We start from the raw sequence: 16,303 nt of genomic DNA on the forward strand, positions 1-16,303 counted from the left end.
GCAACTTTACTTTCAACTGGACTGCAGATGTTTTGTACCCAATGAAACTTTAAAATTTTTTTGTTTTATTATTGTCGCTACTTTTGAAACTGCCTTTTCTCTCTGAGACCTGAGATTTTTTAATACTTTGCATGACTGTGATACTCTGTAAATGTTTTTCCATTATTGTTTTTATATTAGTTTCCAAACACATCTCCTTTAAGAAAATAAGAAGTGAAAATTAAAGAATGTAAAATAAAACTTCCTTATTGAGAGAAGTCCTCAAGTAGTTTAACGAAACTCAGATTAGAAAACTAATACTTATAACTAAGTCTTTCTTTTTATAGCATTCCATTATTAAATTGGTAGAAATAATAGCTTTTTCTTTGTGCCAAGTTGCAAATGAGAAAAAAATTAAATTCTGTCATATAGTATTTATGGTGTTGAAGATACTTAGAGCCTGTCAGTGTTTTGAAATTCTTGGTCAAGATCTATTTATTAATATTCTATGCAAATAAATTTTATATTAGAAATGACTATATCCTTGTAGACAAAGTATGCATTATAATATTTATCTAATAACTATAAAATGTATTTATTTTCTCCAATTTTCAGATTTCAGTTTTCCTTTGTTTTGTATTCATGTTTGGAAATCCAATGTATTTATCTTCTTATTATTCTTCATCTCTGTTAATAACATTGGTGAGTGTTTGTTAAGCTCATAAAGATTTTTTTTTTAACCTTCAAATAGCAATTTTAACCATTTAATATAGGTTAGGAAGAATAAATGGGTTTCCCAAGTGGCACTAGTGATAAAGAATCTGCCTGCCAATGCAGGAGATGCAAAAAATGTGGGTTCAGTCCCTGGGTCGGGAAGATCCCCTGGAGTAGGAAATGGCAACCCACTCCAGTATTCTTGCCTGGAAATTCTATGGACAGAGGAGCCTAATGGGCTATACTATGAAGTCACCAAGAGTCAGACAAGACTGAGCACAACAGCAATTAACAAGAACAAATAGGGCCCTTTCTGGATTATTACTCACTTGCAAAGTTTTTCCAAGATACTGCTTTTCTGTATCTCATCCTTAAAAAATAATATAAGGAAGGTTTACCTTTTTAAGCCAATACCCCCAGTAAATATTTTTTAAATAATAAAGTAATGACTTACTTTTTAAAATATGCCATAATTTATGATAAAAATTATTTATTTCCTTCTAAGTCACTTCAGTAGGCTAAATACTTATTGCAGTGACACTGACATTGCCCAAAGCATTTTTGGAATTCCTCTGAATTGCCTTCACAGACTGTGGCACATTCTTTTGAATATTCTCAATGGTGGCAAATCTTCATCTTTCAAGGGTGGATTTGATTTTTGGAAACGACCAGTCTTGTGACTAAGGTGGGTGATTGGACTGGGTAATACAGATCTTGATCAAAATATGGTGTGACAAAAAAGTAATAAGACCAATTTTCTTGCACCCGTAAGGAAATAATCTCTGAATTATAAAGTTTATAAAGAGGAGTTCCAAACTGTTTTGAGCAATGACAACATAATTAGAATAAGTGTATAGTCTCCTCATGCAACTTACTTTCATGGACTAACTCTCATTTGCAGTTATATTTGGAATGGTGGTTCAGTAAATCAGTTTTATTACCTTATAGTCACACTTTTGATGTTCATATGCCAGAACCTGGAATGTTCTCCTTCACTGGAATGTTCCTGGGATATTCCCTTTCCACAATGATCAGAAAATGATAACTTAATACAGAAATACCAAAATATAGCACTTTTCCATGTATGGTGCATTGATTGAATCTTTTCAAGATTTAGGGTCCCCCCCCCCCACTTTTCAAAGTTGAAGTATCGTTGTTTTACAGTGTTGTGCCAATTTTTGCTGTAGAGCAAAGTGACTCAGTTACACACACACACACACACACACACACACACACACACACACATTATATATATATATATATATTCTTGAAATTTAGGTTTTTAACTTTTTTATCTCCCCATACTTTTTTTTTTTGCCTCACAGTGAGTAAGCTCTCTTCTTTCTATCTCCAAAAGACACAGGCTCTTTTCAGCATTTTGTCAAACTTTTTCAGCATTACAGAGTAGAGAACTTGTTATATTCTGCTCATCTGCCTCTTTTTATGAAAACCTTTATTTTGAAATATAGCAGATATATAAAACTTTATAAAACCAATTTTTATATACTGACTAGTACTGATAAGTGTTAATAATACTGTTATTAAGGACTGTTATACATCCTTAAAATACCATCACATCAAAACCAGAACTTGTTTAATCATTAGAGAAGCCCTCCATGTGACCTAGAGGGGCTCTAAAACAGTAGCGCCTCTCTCGCCTATAGTCAAGATCACTTGATCACTCCAAGCTTTTCCTTATAATTTTATCAAGTTTCTGTTTTTAATCTACAGGTTTCTAATATGTCTCCATGTTTTCTTTCTGGAATATTTATTTGTTGAAAAACCTGGGTCACTGAACATGTGAAGGGTTCTGTGATCTAGATTTAACTCTCTGAGTCCTTATGAGGCAGCTTTACATCTTCTTTTGCCTTCTGTATTAATACTTGAGTGTAAAGCTTAGACATGTTCAAGTTTAATACCTTTGGCAAGTCTATAGTATTGTTCTTTAAGCAGAAAGCACTTGTTACTGGTACCTCTCCTTTTATGATCACAGCCTCCAGTGCTTAATACCAGATTCATTAATTCAATAAGGATTGCAAAATGCTGATCTTCTAATCCCCCAGTTACAGTTTATGTATGAAAAGTACATGTCTAAATCAGTGGAGTTGGGAAGAGGTAGAAAAATATTTGAAAAAATCATGACCAAAAATTTTCCAAATTTGATCTCAGAGATGAAGGATTTCAATGAATCTCAAGTACAAGAAACAAAGTTCAGTTCAGTCGCTCAGTCATGTCCGACTCTTTGCAAACCCATGAATCGCAGCATGCCAGGCCTCCCTGTCCATCACCAACTCCCGGAGTTTACCCAAACTCATGTCCATCGAGTCGATGATGCCATCCAGCCATCTCATCTTCTGTCGTCCCCTTCTCCTCCTGCCGCCAATCCCTCCCAGCATCAGAGTCTTTTCCAGTGAGTCAACTCTTCGCATGAAGTGGCCAAAGTATTGGGGTTTTATCTTCAACATCAGTCCTTCCAATGAACACCCAGGACTGATCTCCTTTAGGATGGACTGGTTGGATTTCCTTGCAGTCCAAGGGACTCTCAAGAGTCTTCTCCAACACCACAGTTCAAAAGTGTCAATTCTGCGCTCAGCTTTCTTTATAGTCCAACTCTCACATCTGTACATGACCACTGGAAAAACCATAGCCTTGACTAGATGGACCTTTAAGGCATATTATCAGTTTGTTCAAGGTCAGTGATAAAATCTTGAGAGCAGCAAGAGAAGTAAGACATATTAAATATAGAAGAACAAAGAATAGGATGTCAGAAGATTTTTCATAAGAAAAAAATACAAGCAATAACACAGTCAAGCAACATCTTTAAAATACTTAAAAATGCTATCTATGATTCTATATTCCACAAACATGTCTTTCAAGAATGAAAGCAAAATAAAGAGTTTATGACCAGCAGTTTTACACTAAAAGAAATGTTAAAGAAGGTCCTTCATGAAAAGAATATATTATAATATTAGATATCAGTCTGGCTCTATGAAAAGCACTGGAAATGGTAGCTAAAGATTTTCCTACCATTTGTGACAACATGGGTAGACCTTGACATAATACTATGTGAAATAAGTCAGACAGAAAGACAGATACTGTCTTTCCATTTGTGTCTTCTTTAATTATTTTCAGAAGTGTTTTCAGTGTATAAACCTTTCACCTCTTTGGTTATGTTTATCCTTACTATCTTATACATTTTTAGGCTATTGTGATAGCATTATTTTCTTAATTTCCTTTTTAGATAGTTCATTGTTAATGTATAGAAATGCAACATAATTCCTTTGTTGAGTTTTTACCCTGATGCTTTGCAGAACTTATTAATTCTAACACTGTGTGTGTGTATGTGTAGAATCTTTAGTGTCTTCTACATTTAAGTTGATGCCATCTGTGAACAGAGATAATTTTACATTTTCCTTGTTCCTGATCTTAGAGGAAAGCTTTTAGTTTTTTATTATTGAGTATGATATTAGCAATGGGATTTTCCAATATGATCCTAATTATGTTGAGATAATTTCCCTTTAGTTTGTTGAGAGTTTTTATTATGAAAGGATGTGAGATTTTATCAAATGTTTTTCTGCATTGATTGAAATGATTATGTGATTTTTATCCCTTGTTATGTTAAACCATCCTAGCATTGCAAAGATAATTATCACTTGACCATCGTGTGTGGTCCTTTAATGTGATGTTAAATTTGGTTTGATAATATTTTGATAAGAACTTTTGCATCTGTGTTCATCTGGGATATTGGTCTATAGTTTAGTTTTCTTGTAGTGTCCTTGTCTAACTTTGGTATCGGAAACACGCTGGCCTTATGAAATATGTTTGGAATTATTCCTTTCTGTTCAATTTTTTGAAAGAGTTTGAGAAGCATTGATGTTAGTTCTTCTTGAAATATTTGGTAGAATTCACCCGTAAAGTCAACTGGTCCCGCTTTTCTTTTTTGAGAGATTTGTGAATATGATTCAATATCCTTACTAGTTATAGGTGTGATCAGAGTTTTTGTTTCTTCATGATTCTGTCTTGGTAGATTATGTGCTTCTAGGAATGGATCCATTTTTTATAATATAATACATTGACATTTAATTGTTCATAGTAGTAGTCTCTTACCTATTTTGCTTGTGTTTAGTTGTTAAAGATGGGAAAGTAAATTTGTTTCCTGTTGTACCAACTTTGACCACAAGCAAAAGTTCCCTCTTGCTTGATTTTAATTATTTTTGTGGTGAAAAGTACCATGTTTCTAGGAATAAGAAATATTACATCTTATACTCAGAAAATACCACTCTCTCTCATCCCTTCCACCTCATTCTCTGCACTTTTCTTTTTACCTTGATCCTGCCTATTTCTTTTTTAAAAAGTTTTTATTTATTTGGCTGTGTTGGGTCCTAGGATCTTCATTGCATCATGTGGGATCTTTCATTGTGGCTCACGGACTCTCTGTTTGTGGCGAGGGAACCAGTTACTTTGAGGCACATGTGATCTTAGTTCCCCAGCCAGGGTTTGAACCTGCATCCCCTGCATTGCAGTGTGGTTTCTTAATCACAGGGGCTTCACCAGGGAAGTCCCCTCCCTATTTCTTATAAGTGAGATAGCTCATTGGTTTTCTAGTTTAACCCATTTAGTTTTTTTTTTTTTGAACTAATAAATATTACATATATATTTTATCATAACCCTTCTTACTTACATGAAAGGTAGCATACTACAGTCTTTTGCATTTTTGGTTTATCAACCTATCTTGGGTATCACTTAGTAACCTTTCCTGGATAGAGATCTTCAACCTTCCTTATAATTTCATAGTACGTATTCCCTTCTGCATATTCTATAGATAATTTAACCACTCTCCTGTGTCTGGGCACTTGGTTTATTCTTGTATTTTGCATTTACAAGCAATTTTGCATTGTATAATATGGAACATTTATATTTTTCTGTTGTTGGAAGTTCAGGAAATCTGGCTCATCTTGGGCCAATTAGATGATACAAAATTCTCCTCCAGATCTAAATAATACACAGGCCTAAGATTTGTTTCTCATTGGAGCCTTTATTTTTCAATACAAACTTAGAATAAACAAATACCTTACCAACTTGCAGAGATAGTAGTAGAAGTATTCCTAGTCCCTGTCCATCTTTGTCAGTTTAGACTGCCATAATAAAAATACCAGACTGGGTAGCTTTTGCAGAAATCTATTTCTTACAATTCTAAATGCTGGAATGTGTAAGATCAAGATGTCACCTGATTTAATTCTTGATAAGAACTTTCTTTTTGATTTATAGACAGATATCTGCTTTGTCCTCCCATAATGGATAAAGGGATTTTCTTTGTTATGTGTCTTCTTAGAAAGGCATTAAGCCCATCTATGAAGTTCCCACTTTCATAATGTTATATAATTACCTCACAAAGTTTCCACATCTAAATATGTTGCATTTGAGATTATCATTTCAACATATGGATTTGTACAGGGACATAAATATTTAGTTGATAGCACCAAGGATCCCAGGGATTTTGAGGATCCCAACTGTATGCACGAATCTTAATTAACCTTACATAACCTCAAGTCACTTCTGTTGCCCTCCCTTTTAATATAAGCTCACATTTGTAACCCTGTAACTCTGTTCTACAGACCTCCTTAAAAACTGTCATAGGTTCTCTCCTAATTAATGGTTTAGTTTTTAAAAATCACCTCCTTTCCTTGACACCTGATAAGTACCTTTTCTTTCATATAAATTCAGTTAGACATATATTTTAACATTTTAAAATTTGTTTGGAGTTTGGAGAGGAAGAATTTTCCTTTTGCTGGGTAACTTATATGTACACTTGCATGGAATGTACCTTCCCCACACCATCTGCCTCCTCAGAGGAGTTTTCCTACATAAAACATCCCAAGTAACTCAGTGAGGAATTAACTTGATTCTAGAGTCAACATTTTGGCACAGAAAGCATTTGGCTCTCACACCCCCCAAAATTTTCCATTTCCAAATTCAGGAAAATCCAAAATGAAGGAAAATGTCTGTTGATAACCAAGGTAGAAGGGGTTGGCTGCATGATTTTTGAAATGTATCATTCATATAAGATATAAATGTTAATTTTATTTAATTATTTTATATCATATGCATTTTAGGTGATAATTCTAAAGAGAAATAAAATTCAAAGATTTGGAGTATCTGAACTCCATTTTTGGGTAAGATTCAACATTTTTACCACAATTTCTTCAAATCCTTCTTTATTTCTACAAACTGAATACAAGTAATATACTTTAAGAATTGAATGATTTATAGTTAATAAATATTATAGCTACTTTCATAAGGTGGGAAATAATCCTTAGCAACATCTACAAGTCATTTTCAAGAAGTTAGTTCATTTATTTCAGCACTATTCTCAGGCCTTTCTTCTTTCCTTTTCATTCTGCTATACCCCTACTACCTTGCTTTTAATTTTTTTTTCCATTTGCTTTGAGTTTTTTTTTTTCTTTAGACTTAGTAACCTTCTCTTCAACATAACTCAATCTGTAGTTCTGTCCCTGCTGTCCCTTTTTGTTTTTTCTGCATTTATTCATCATCAATCTTCATCTTCCATCTTTAGATTCTTATTATCTTTGTCTTTTTAACATTTTCCTTACAATCTCACAGTCTCTTTTTAATTTCAACTCAGCCACTACCTGATCTTTGTTTCACTTGTTCCCAAATGTACACATGAATGGCCCATGTCACCTTTATACTTGTGTGTTATGTTACAAAGTAAAGTAAGTATTTTATTAGGTAGGTGTTGCGATGACTTAATTCTCATATCAGACAGATGACATTCTTTTTCTCTGGGTCTTTAATGTACTCTTTCTAAAAAATAAAATCTGCCATATGGAAGAACTGTGTGATTACATATTACATATTGTTATGGTAAAACTGGAAAATATAAGGTAAATATCTACTCAGAACACAAATGAACAAAATGGAATGAGTTGCCAGTTTCTCATTACCGGAGAAATTCTCCCAACCTCATGATGAAAATGCATGTAAGCTATTGAATCACATTACCCTTCTAATGTATGATATATGAGTTTATTTTATTTCAGAAAAATTGGCAATGCCTGTTTTTTAAAAGATTAAACCAAGAAATCAAAGAAAATTTAAAGATTTTTATTTAATAATTGAACTCAAAAGCAAAGTATTAATTACAAATTATTGTAAAATGATAGCAAATCAGCAGTGCCTGTGGATATTTAGGGAATTCTGCCAATATTGTGCTCAGAGGAAAGTTTATTGTCTTGTATATTTTCAGTTTTAGATCAGAAACAATAAAAAGCTTTCAACTCAAGAATTTCAAAGAAAAATATCTGAATGAGAGAAAAGTTAAGACATTATGAATATTTGATTTATATGTATGTTTTTAAATTGATATAATTAATACCACAAGTCTCTTGCAAAAGGGAGAAATGAACCATCATGGTCATCTAAACAGCATAAAAGATATTCTTGCTTTATATGGCTATTTGTTTTTTTCAAAAGAGTAAAAAAGAAAAGGCAAAACTGTTTTTGAACTGACACTTCTTTTTTTTTTTTTTACAAGAACACCTATTTTATTACTCCAAGTAATTCTTACATGCCTATGGAATAAAGATTATGTTGCATATCTTACTCTGTCATAATTGGGAAATTTGAAAACAAGGAAATCCTTGTGTTTTTGTATTGAATGACAGTAAAATAATGTATAGGAGAATTGTCACTTATGAGTGATCAAACCCTAATTTTAATATTCTTTACCATCATGTGGTACGTTGGAAGAAAGATTCTTTTTCCCCTTGCTAGGTATTAGGTATTCTCTATTTTTAGCTTCTGTGTATCTTTAGCAAAGATAAGTATTTATGACGTAAAGCCTAAACAAGTGCTTTTAGGCCTAAGTGATTCACTTGCAGTTTTCCTCAATAGAAGCAAATTCAGTACTTAATGGAAGGCCTCAGTTTTTAGTTGAAAGGTAAATATTGAACTGAGCTTATGCTGAAATTTACTCAAAACCCAAGGGGAACTATGTGTGTATCATAAGAAATGTAAATCCTTACAAGAAGGAAAACAAAACCATGTTGGTAATCTAAAGCTCGGTATTAAGGTCAGGCATGAACAGTATGATTAAGCCTAGGTTTACTCATGAACATAGATTTTTAAATTCCATCTATACTGAAAAATACTCCATGGATCTAAAATACAAAAGAAAAGATATAGCAGCTCAAAAGTAGCCATATGAATATGTGTGTATCTGATTGTGTGTGTGTGTGTGTGTGTGTGTGTATGTATATATATATATGTATATATATATATATATGTCATGAAACTGACTGAATCCAAAGTAAGATAGAGCTAACAAAATCCATGTCAAGGTACAATCATAAACTGCAAACTAAAGGCAAAGAAAAAGTTTTGAAAGGAGATAGGAAGAAATGGGACATTACCTTTAGGCCCAACCAGATTTGAATTATAGCAGACTTCTTGTCTATAACTATGGGAGCCAGAAGGATATGGCACAGCATTTAAAAAATGCTGGAAAGAATTGTGAATGATAATTTATATATACAGTAAAAGTGTCTTTTTGAAATGAAGAGGAAAGTAAAACATATTCTCAGATGAGGGAAAACTAAGAATTTGTTTTTAGCAGAGCAACCCTTAAATGGAAGTCCTCAAAGCAGGAAGTAAATGATGAGAGAAAGAATCTTAGAACATTCAGAAGAAATAAAGGACAACAAAATGGATATACATAAGTGTAAATATAATTGACTATTTTTCTCTTGAGTATTTCCTTTCATGTGTTTTCTTTTTATTTTGTTGTTTTTTTATCTAGATATTTGAGTCAGGCTTTTCATTTATTTTTACTCTAATTTTTACAGACTTTTTATTTTGTACTGGGATATCGCTGATTAACAATGTGGTAGATTCAGTTGAACAGCAAAGGGGCTCAACCATACATATCCATGGATCCATTCTCCCCCATTTTTTTATTGATAAAAGTTTTTGAGGTCATACATTTTCTTCTAATCACTGTGTTACATACATTCCTTAGTTTCTAGTATGTAGTTTTCATTACCTTATTTTTAAAAAAATTCTTCAATTTTGTGTTTCCCTTTCACTTAAGACTTGTTATTAGAATGTTTGTTATTAATAATTTCCAAGAGAAAGGGCTTTTTAGTCTTCTGACTTCTATTTATTTTGTTTATTTTCTAGGTAATTCAAGGTAGTGCTTGGTTTTGTGGGACAATCGTTTTGAAATTTCTGACATCTAAAATTTTAGGTGTTTCAGACCATGTAAGTACTTTCTAGACCATTCACTAGACCATTCAGGTATGACCTAAATCAAATCCGTTATGACTATACAGTGGAAATGAGAAATAGATTTAAGGGACTAGATCTGATAGAGAGCCTGATGAACTATGGGCAGAGGTTGGTGACATTGTATAGGAGACAGGGATCAAGACCATCCCCATAGAAAAGAAATGCAAAAAGGCAAAATGGTTGTCTGAGGAGGCCTCACAAATAGCTGTGAAATGAAGAGAAGCGAAAAGCAAAGGAGAAAAGGAAAGATATCCTATTTGAATGCAGAGTTCCAAAGAATAGCCAGGAGAGATAAGAAAGCCTTCCTCAGTGATCAATGCAAAGAAATAGAGGAAAACAATAGAATGGGAAAGACTAGAGATCTCTTCAGGAAAATTAGAGATACCAAGGGAACATTTCATGCAAAAATGGGCTCAATAAAGGACTGAAATGGTATGGACCTAACAGAAGCAGAAGATATTAAGAAGAGGTGGCAAGAATACACAGAAGAACTTTACAAAAAAGATCTTCAAGACCCAGATAATCACAATGGTGTGATCACTCACATAGAGCCAGACATCTTGGAATGTGAAGTCAAGTAGGCCTTAGAAAGCATCACTACGAACAAAGCTAGTAGTGTATGTGATGGAATTCCAGTTGAGCTATTTCAAATCCTGAAAGATGATGCTGTGAAAGTGCTGCACTCAATATACCAGGAAATTTGGAAAACTCAGCAGTGGCCACAGGACTGGAAAAGGTCCGTTTTCATTCCAACCCCAAAGAAAGGCAATCCCAAAGAATGCTCAAACTACTGCACAATTGCACTCATCTCACACGCTATTAAAGTAATGCTCAAAATTCTCCAAGCCAGGCTTCAGCAATACGTGAACCGAGAACTTCCAGATGTTCAAGCTGGTTTTAGAAAAGGCAGAGGAACCAGAGATCAAATTGCCAATATCCTGGATCATCGAAAAAGCTAGAGAGTTCCAGAAAAACATCTGTTTCTGCTTTATTGACTATGCCAAAGCCTTCGACTGTGTGGATCACAATAAACTGTGGAAAATTCTGAAAGAGATGGGAATACCAGACCACCTGACCTGCCTCTTGAGAAACCTATATGCAGGTCAGGAACCAACAGTTAGAACTGGACATGGAACAACAGACTGGTTCCAAATAGGAAAAGGAGTATGTCAAGGCTGTATATTGTCACCCTGCTTATTTAACTTACATGCAGAGGACATCATGAGAAATGCTGGGCTGGAAGAAACACAAGCTGGAATCAAGATTGCTGGGAGAAATATCAATAACCTCAGATACGCAGATGACACCACCCTTATGGCAGAAAGTGAAGAGGAACTAAAAAGCCTCTTGATAAAAGTGAAAGAGGAGAGTGAAGAAGTTGGCTTAAAGCTTAACATTCAGAAAACTAAGATCATGGCATCTGGTCCCATTACCTCATGGGAAATAGATGGGGAGACAGTGGAAACAGTGTCAGAATTTATTTTTTTGGGCTCCAAAATCGCTGCAGATGGTGATTGCAGCCATGAAATTAGAAGACGCTTACTCCTTGGAAGGAAAGTTATGACCAACCTAGATAGCATATTAAAAAGCAGAGACATTACTTTGCCAACAAAGGTCCATCTAGTCAAGGCTATGGTTTTTCCAGTGGTCATGTATGGATGTGAGAGTTGGACTATAAAGAAAGCTGAGTGCCGAAGAATTGATGCTTTTGAACTGTAGTATTGGAGAAGACTCTTGAGAGTCCCTTGGACTGCAAGTAGATCCAACCAGTCCATCCTAAAGGAGATCAGTCCTGGGTGTTCATTGGAAGGACTGATGCTGAAGCTGAAACTCCAATATTTTGGCTACCTCATGTGAAGGGTTGACTCATTGGAAAAGACCCTGATGCTGGGAGGGATTGGGGGCAGGAGGAGAAGGGGACAACAGAGGATGAGATGGCTGGATGGCATCACCGACTCGATGGGCATGAGTTTGGGGAGACTCCGGGAGTTTGTGATGGACAGGGAGGCCTGGCGTGCTGCGGTTCATGGGGTCGCAAAGAGTTGGACACGACTGAGCGACTGAACTAGCTAAGTACTTTCTAGTTAGAATATTAAAAGTTCTGTAATTGCATAGTTGGAGAAGATTTTGAAATCATCTATTTAAAAATGAAACCTCTGTATCTTATGGAGGCTGAGTACCTTCTTCAAAGTCCTAAGCTAGCTATTGGCAGAGTCAGTATTAAAATCCTGTAGATTTTTTTCAGCCCACTAAGAAAAAAGTACATTAATGAATGGTGACTAAACCTTCTAGGAAAAAGTTGTGTTAAATAGTTGTTTATATTTTGGTTGAAATACAAATAATTTGTTTAGCAAGGTATTGATTCATTATAAATTTAAATATGAACAGTCCTCAACTTTGAAATATAGAACTCACAGTTTTATTTATAACTAGACACAAAAATTAAAGTGTGATTTGATATCTTTAAAGTTTTTCTTATATAAAGAATATGATAAAAATTCTCTATCTTTTCATCTTCTAGAACATATATGGACCACATCCCTAATGCACAATGTTTCTGTCTGTTTTAAGGCTAATGCCTCCAATGATGGCTCTTTTCAAAGATAAATTCCTATCAGCTAATTTGTTTAGGGAATAGAAAGCAGTGCATGAATTTAACTTTTGATTTTTAGCACTTTCTGTTTGGGTAGAAAATAGATGAGTGTATCATGCAATAATCTACTCTGAAATTTACCATATCTAATACTCTCCAGTTAGAACCCTATCTGCTGATGAAATTGCTTCAAACTTAACAAGGGATTATAGTAGATAACTCTCTTAAAATGACAAGTGCTATCACTATCCAGTACAATTGACCCTATATACATATTCATGGTAAATGAAATTTCAAAATATAAGGATTTGTCATTTACTGTTAGCTCTGCATTGTGGTTTATTAGGTTTATTTGTCTTTCTTAAATTTTTCTTCTTTAGGGGATGTATTTTTTATGGTAAACTTTATTTAGGCATCTTAAGTTATTATTAACTTGATCTGTGCTTTTCTTTCTTGACGTGCCTACATTGTCACCCAACCCTTTACAAATCCTAAAACACACACATACACCCTTGGTATTCTTAAGTGACTTCTATGTGACAACTGTGAGAAAGACTTGAAACTAAAGTGGCCTGGTTAAATTATCATTAGTCACCAGCCCTACTCTAAATTAGAAAAATAAAGTTAACTGTAAATTATGCTTGGTACTAATAGATAAGTGCAATGATGAGTAATTGAAAACTATAATCATCGAAGTTGATATAAAATAATTTATGTTCTTGTAAAGTAATTTGAATTACTGCTTTGCATACTAGATATTTTTCTTACCTTCTAAGGATGCAGTGTAAAAATAATTGTCTCACCAAAGTAAATAATAATAAATGATCAGTAGAAAATAGTTCTACAGGCCTTCCAGACCAAGTAACTAAATCAGAGTGGTATGCATAGTTGTAATTCTCTTGAAGAATAACTTCATTGTCAGTGGCTTCAATGTATGTCTGAAAAATTCAGTTCAGTTCAGTTCAGTCGCTCAGTTGTGTCCAAGTCTTTGCGACCCCATGAACCACGCCACACCAGGCCTCACTATCCATCACCAACTCCCGGAGTTCACCCAAACCCATGTCCATTGAGTCGGTGATGCCATCCAACCATCTCATCCTCTGTCATCCCCTTCTTCTCCTGCCCTCAATCTTTCCCAGTATCAGGGTCTTTTCAGATGAGTCAGCTCTTCCCATCAGGTGGCCAAAGTATTGGAGTTTCAGCTTCAGCATCAGTCCTTCCAATGAACACCCAGGACTGATCTCCTTTAGGATGGACTGGTTGGATCTCCTTGCAGTCCAAGGGACTCTCAAGAGTCTTCTCCAACACCACAGTTCAAAAGCATCAATTCTTCAGCACACAGCTTTCTTTATAGTCCAACTCTCACATCCATACATGACCACTGGAAAAGCCATTAAGAAGCACCAAAAAATTGTGCTTAATGTATGAAGCTTTGTGAATGGCAAAACATGGAAAATTTGTTAATGATTTACAATATGTGGTAAAAGGAATTAGCATGAAATGTTCTGTTCTTGATAAATGATCTGATCATGAAATTTCATGGTCAACTGCATGGTGGTTTGTGCCCAGCAAATGTTGATTTTAGCTCATTCTTTGTATTATCATCTTATCTACTTATTTTTCCTGACTTCTTTTTCCTTTTCATTTCTCTTGATATTTTTATTTGTTTTCAATTTTTTTCATAACTCAGCACTTAATGGGGTTCACTGTATTTTTTGTTTTCTTGAAGGGGCATCCATGTACCGTGGATATATCTTCTCTGTAGACATTATTACTGCTGCAGCAAACCAATTATTATTAACTATAATTATTTTTGTAATTATGATTTTTCTTCCAGATTCGCCTGAGTGACCTTATTGCCGCCAGAATCTTAAGATATACAGATTTTGATACCTTAATTTACACCTGTGCTCCTGAATTTGACTTCATGGAAAAAGCGGTATGAGTGATTCTTTTATTTTTTCTTCCTCTACAGGTATGAAGAGTTCTTGCTCTTAAGTTTCCCTTTAATCTGAAACTCAAAAATTTTATTTGGAAACACCCAATTTATTTATTCTTATCATTTTTATGATGATTTTTGCTAATAATATGGGCATTCTCATCTAGTTTCTTACATGTAATATCAGTAAACAATGGCCCCTACCAGGGCAAGTGCACAGGATGTGACCTATGGTCAATTACTATTATTGCAGTTCAGTTACTTTTAATAATATAGGCCAGTTGGAAGTATGAGAGCATTCAGGAAAAATAAGCCCAAATTATTGTTCTGTTTTTTAAAAATTCAGTTTTATTTTACTTAATATCTCAAATATTACAAAATTTTATAATAAAATGTTGCCAAGTAAATATGCTAGTAATCATATGTTATTCTGTTATTGTCAAATCAGTCATACATTCATTCAAAAACAATTATTGACCATTAATTATCTATGAGGCAGTTTGTAATAGGACTACAAAGAGTTAAACAACTTGGTTCCTGCCTTTAAGAAATATATAATTTAGTTAAGTGGTAAATCACTCCCTATCACAACTCATGAGAATTATTTAGCTGCTGCTCTTATTTCAGTATTTATTTATACTTACAGTAATTACCTAGTCTTTCTCAGTTGTTAGTCCTATAGTTTCACAAATGAAAATAATAGAAAGTTAAAGCCCAGAAGATGATAATCTAGGACCCAGGGATCAATAAACACATATTTTAAATCTTACTATTATATAAATAAAGGAAAGATAAAACCCAAGAAAGGAAAAAATAATATCCATAGCTAATTTTGCTTTAATAGTTTTTATCATTATAATTTTTGATGTATTTGTGTAACTCATTATAATTTTGATTCTTATGTTAGAACATGAAACTTGATGATATATATTCTGTTAATGACAAAGATATCTTTTACCTTTAAGAAATCTCATTGTGACAATTTGACATAGATTTTTATTGTATAAAATTTAATAAAAAATATTTTGAATAATTTGCTACATTTCAGACGCCAGTGCGATACTCAAAGACATTGTTGCTTCCAACTGTTGTGGTGATTACTTATTTTATCTTTAAAAAGGTATTTAAAAAATTTTTTTACTTGCTTTTGGGTTTAAGGACTTAGATTAGTGCTAATAGCTCAGAATGCTGTCTTACTTTTAGGATGACTCTTTCCCTCCCTAAAACCTTTTTTTATTCAGATTTTTCTTTATATCACTTTATATGGAGTTTTTAATCTGCCGCATTAGAAAAGATATTTTTATTTATTCTTTCAAAAGAAATGTGTCAGTTACCCACTATATGGTAAGAACTTTGTTAACACTGTAGGTACACTGGGATAAATAAGACAAGTCCACCCTATCTTGAAACTCACAGTCTGATCCAGTGGGGACATTAAACAAATAATTTCCCAAATGATTAAATAATTGCAATTGTTATTGGTACTAAAAAAGAAAAGTAGAATGACCATTTCGGTATCTTTCAAAATAAGACACATTCAAAAAAGTCTTGATCCATTTTGAAACATGAAAAGAAATTTGTATAGCCATTAAAATATCATTCTCTACTGTTCACTGTTTTCATACACACAAAAAAGAAAGTATTATCACCATAGAAGAACTAATGTTTAAAATATTACTGGAAGATTTTCTTGATCTGGGAGTAGTTTATCTGAAAGCCTGGTTAAAGGCAATGGGTCCTCAGTTTTTAGCAATTTTGAACCATCTTTATTT

The 16,303-nt window shown here is 33.7% G+C and overlaps 1 protein-coding gene across 1 annotated transcript in view; it reads left to right on the top strand.

The window, feature by feature from the left end:
- The window catches only part of DPY19L2 (dpy-19 like 2), an 84,058-nt gene that overhangs the window by 34,773 nt on the left and 32,982 nt on the right, over nt 1–16,303 (top strand). The window contains exons 11-15 of the mRNA XM_061166534.1: nt 595–681; nt 6,807–6,866; nt 9,892–9,972; nt 14,430–14,531; nt 15,580–15,651. Coding sequence (XP_061022517.1) covers nt 595–681; nt 6,807–6,866; nt 9,892–9,972; nt 14,430–14,531; nt 15,580–15,651 — 402 coding nt within the window. The remainder of the gene's footprint in view (nt 1–594; nt 682–6,806; nt 6,867–9,891; nt 9,973–14,429; nt 14,532–15,579; nt 15,652–16,303) is intronic.

The sequence above is a fragment of the Dama dama genome, chromosome 18, assembly GCF_033118175.1.
Source record: "Dama dama isolate Ldn47 chromosome 18, ASM3311817v1, whole genome shotgun sequence".
In the NCBI taxonomy this organism is placed as follows: domain Eukaryota; kingdom Metazoa; phylum Chordata; class Mammalia; order Artiodactyla; family Cervidae; genus Dama; species Dama dama.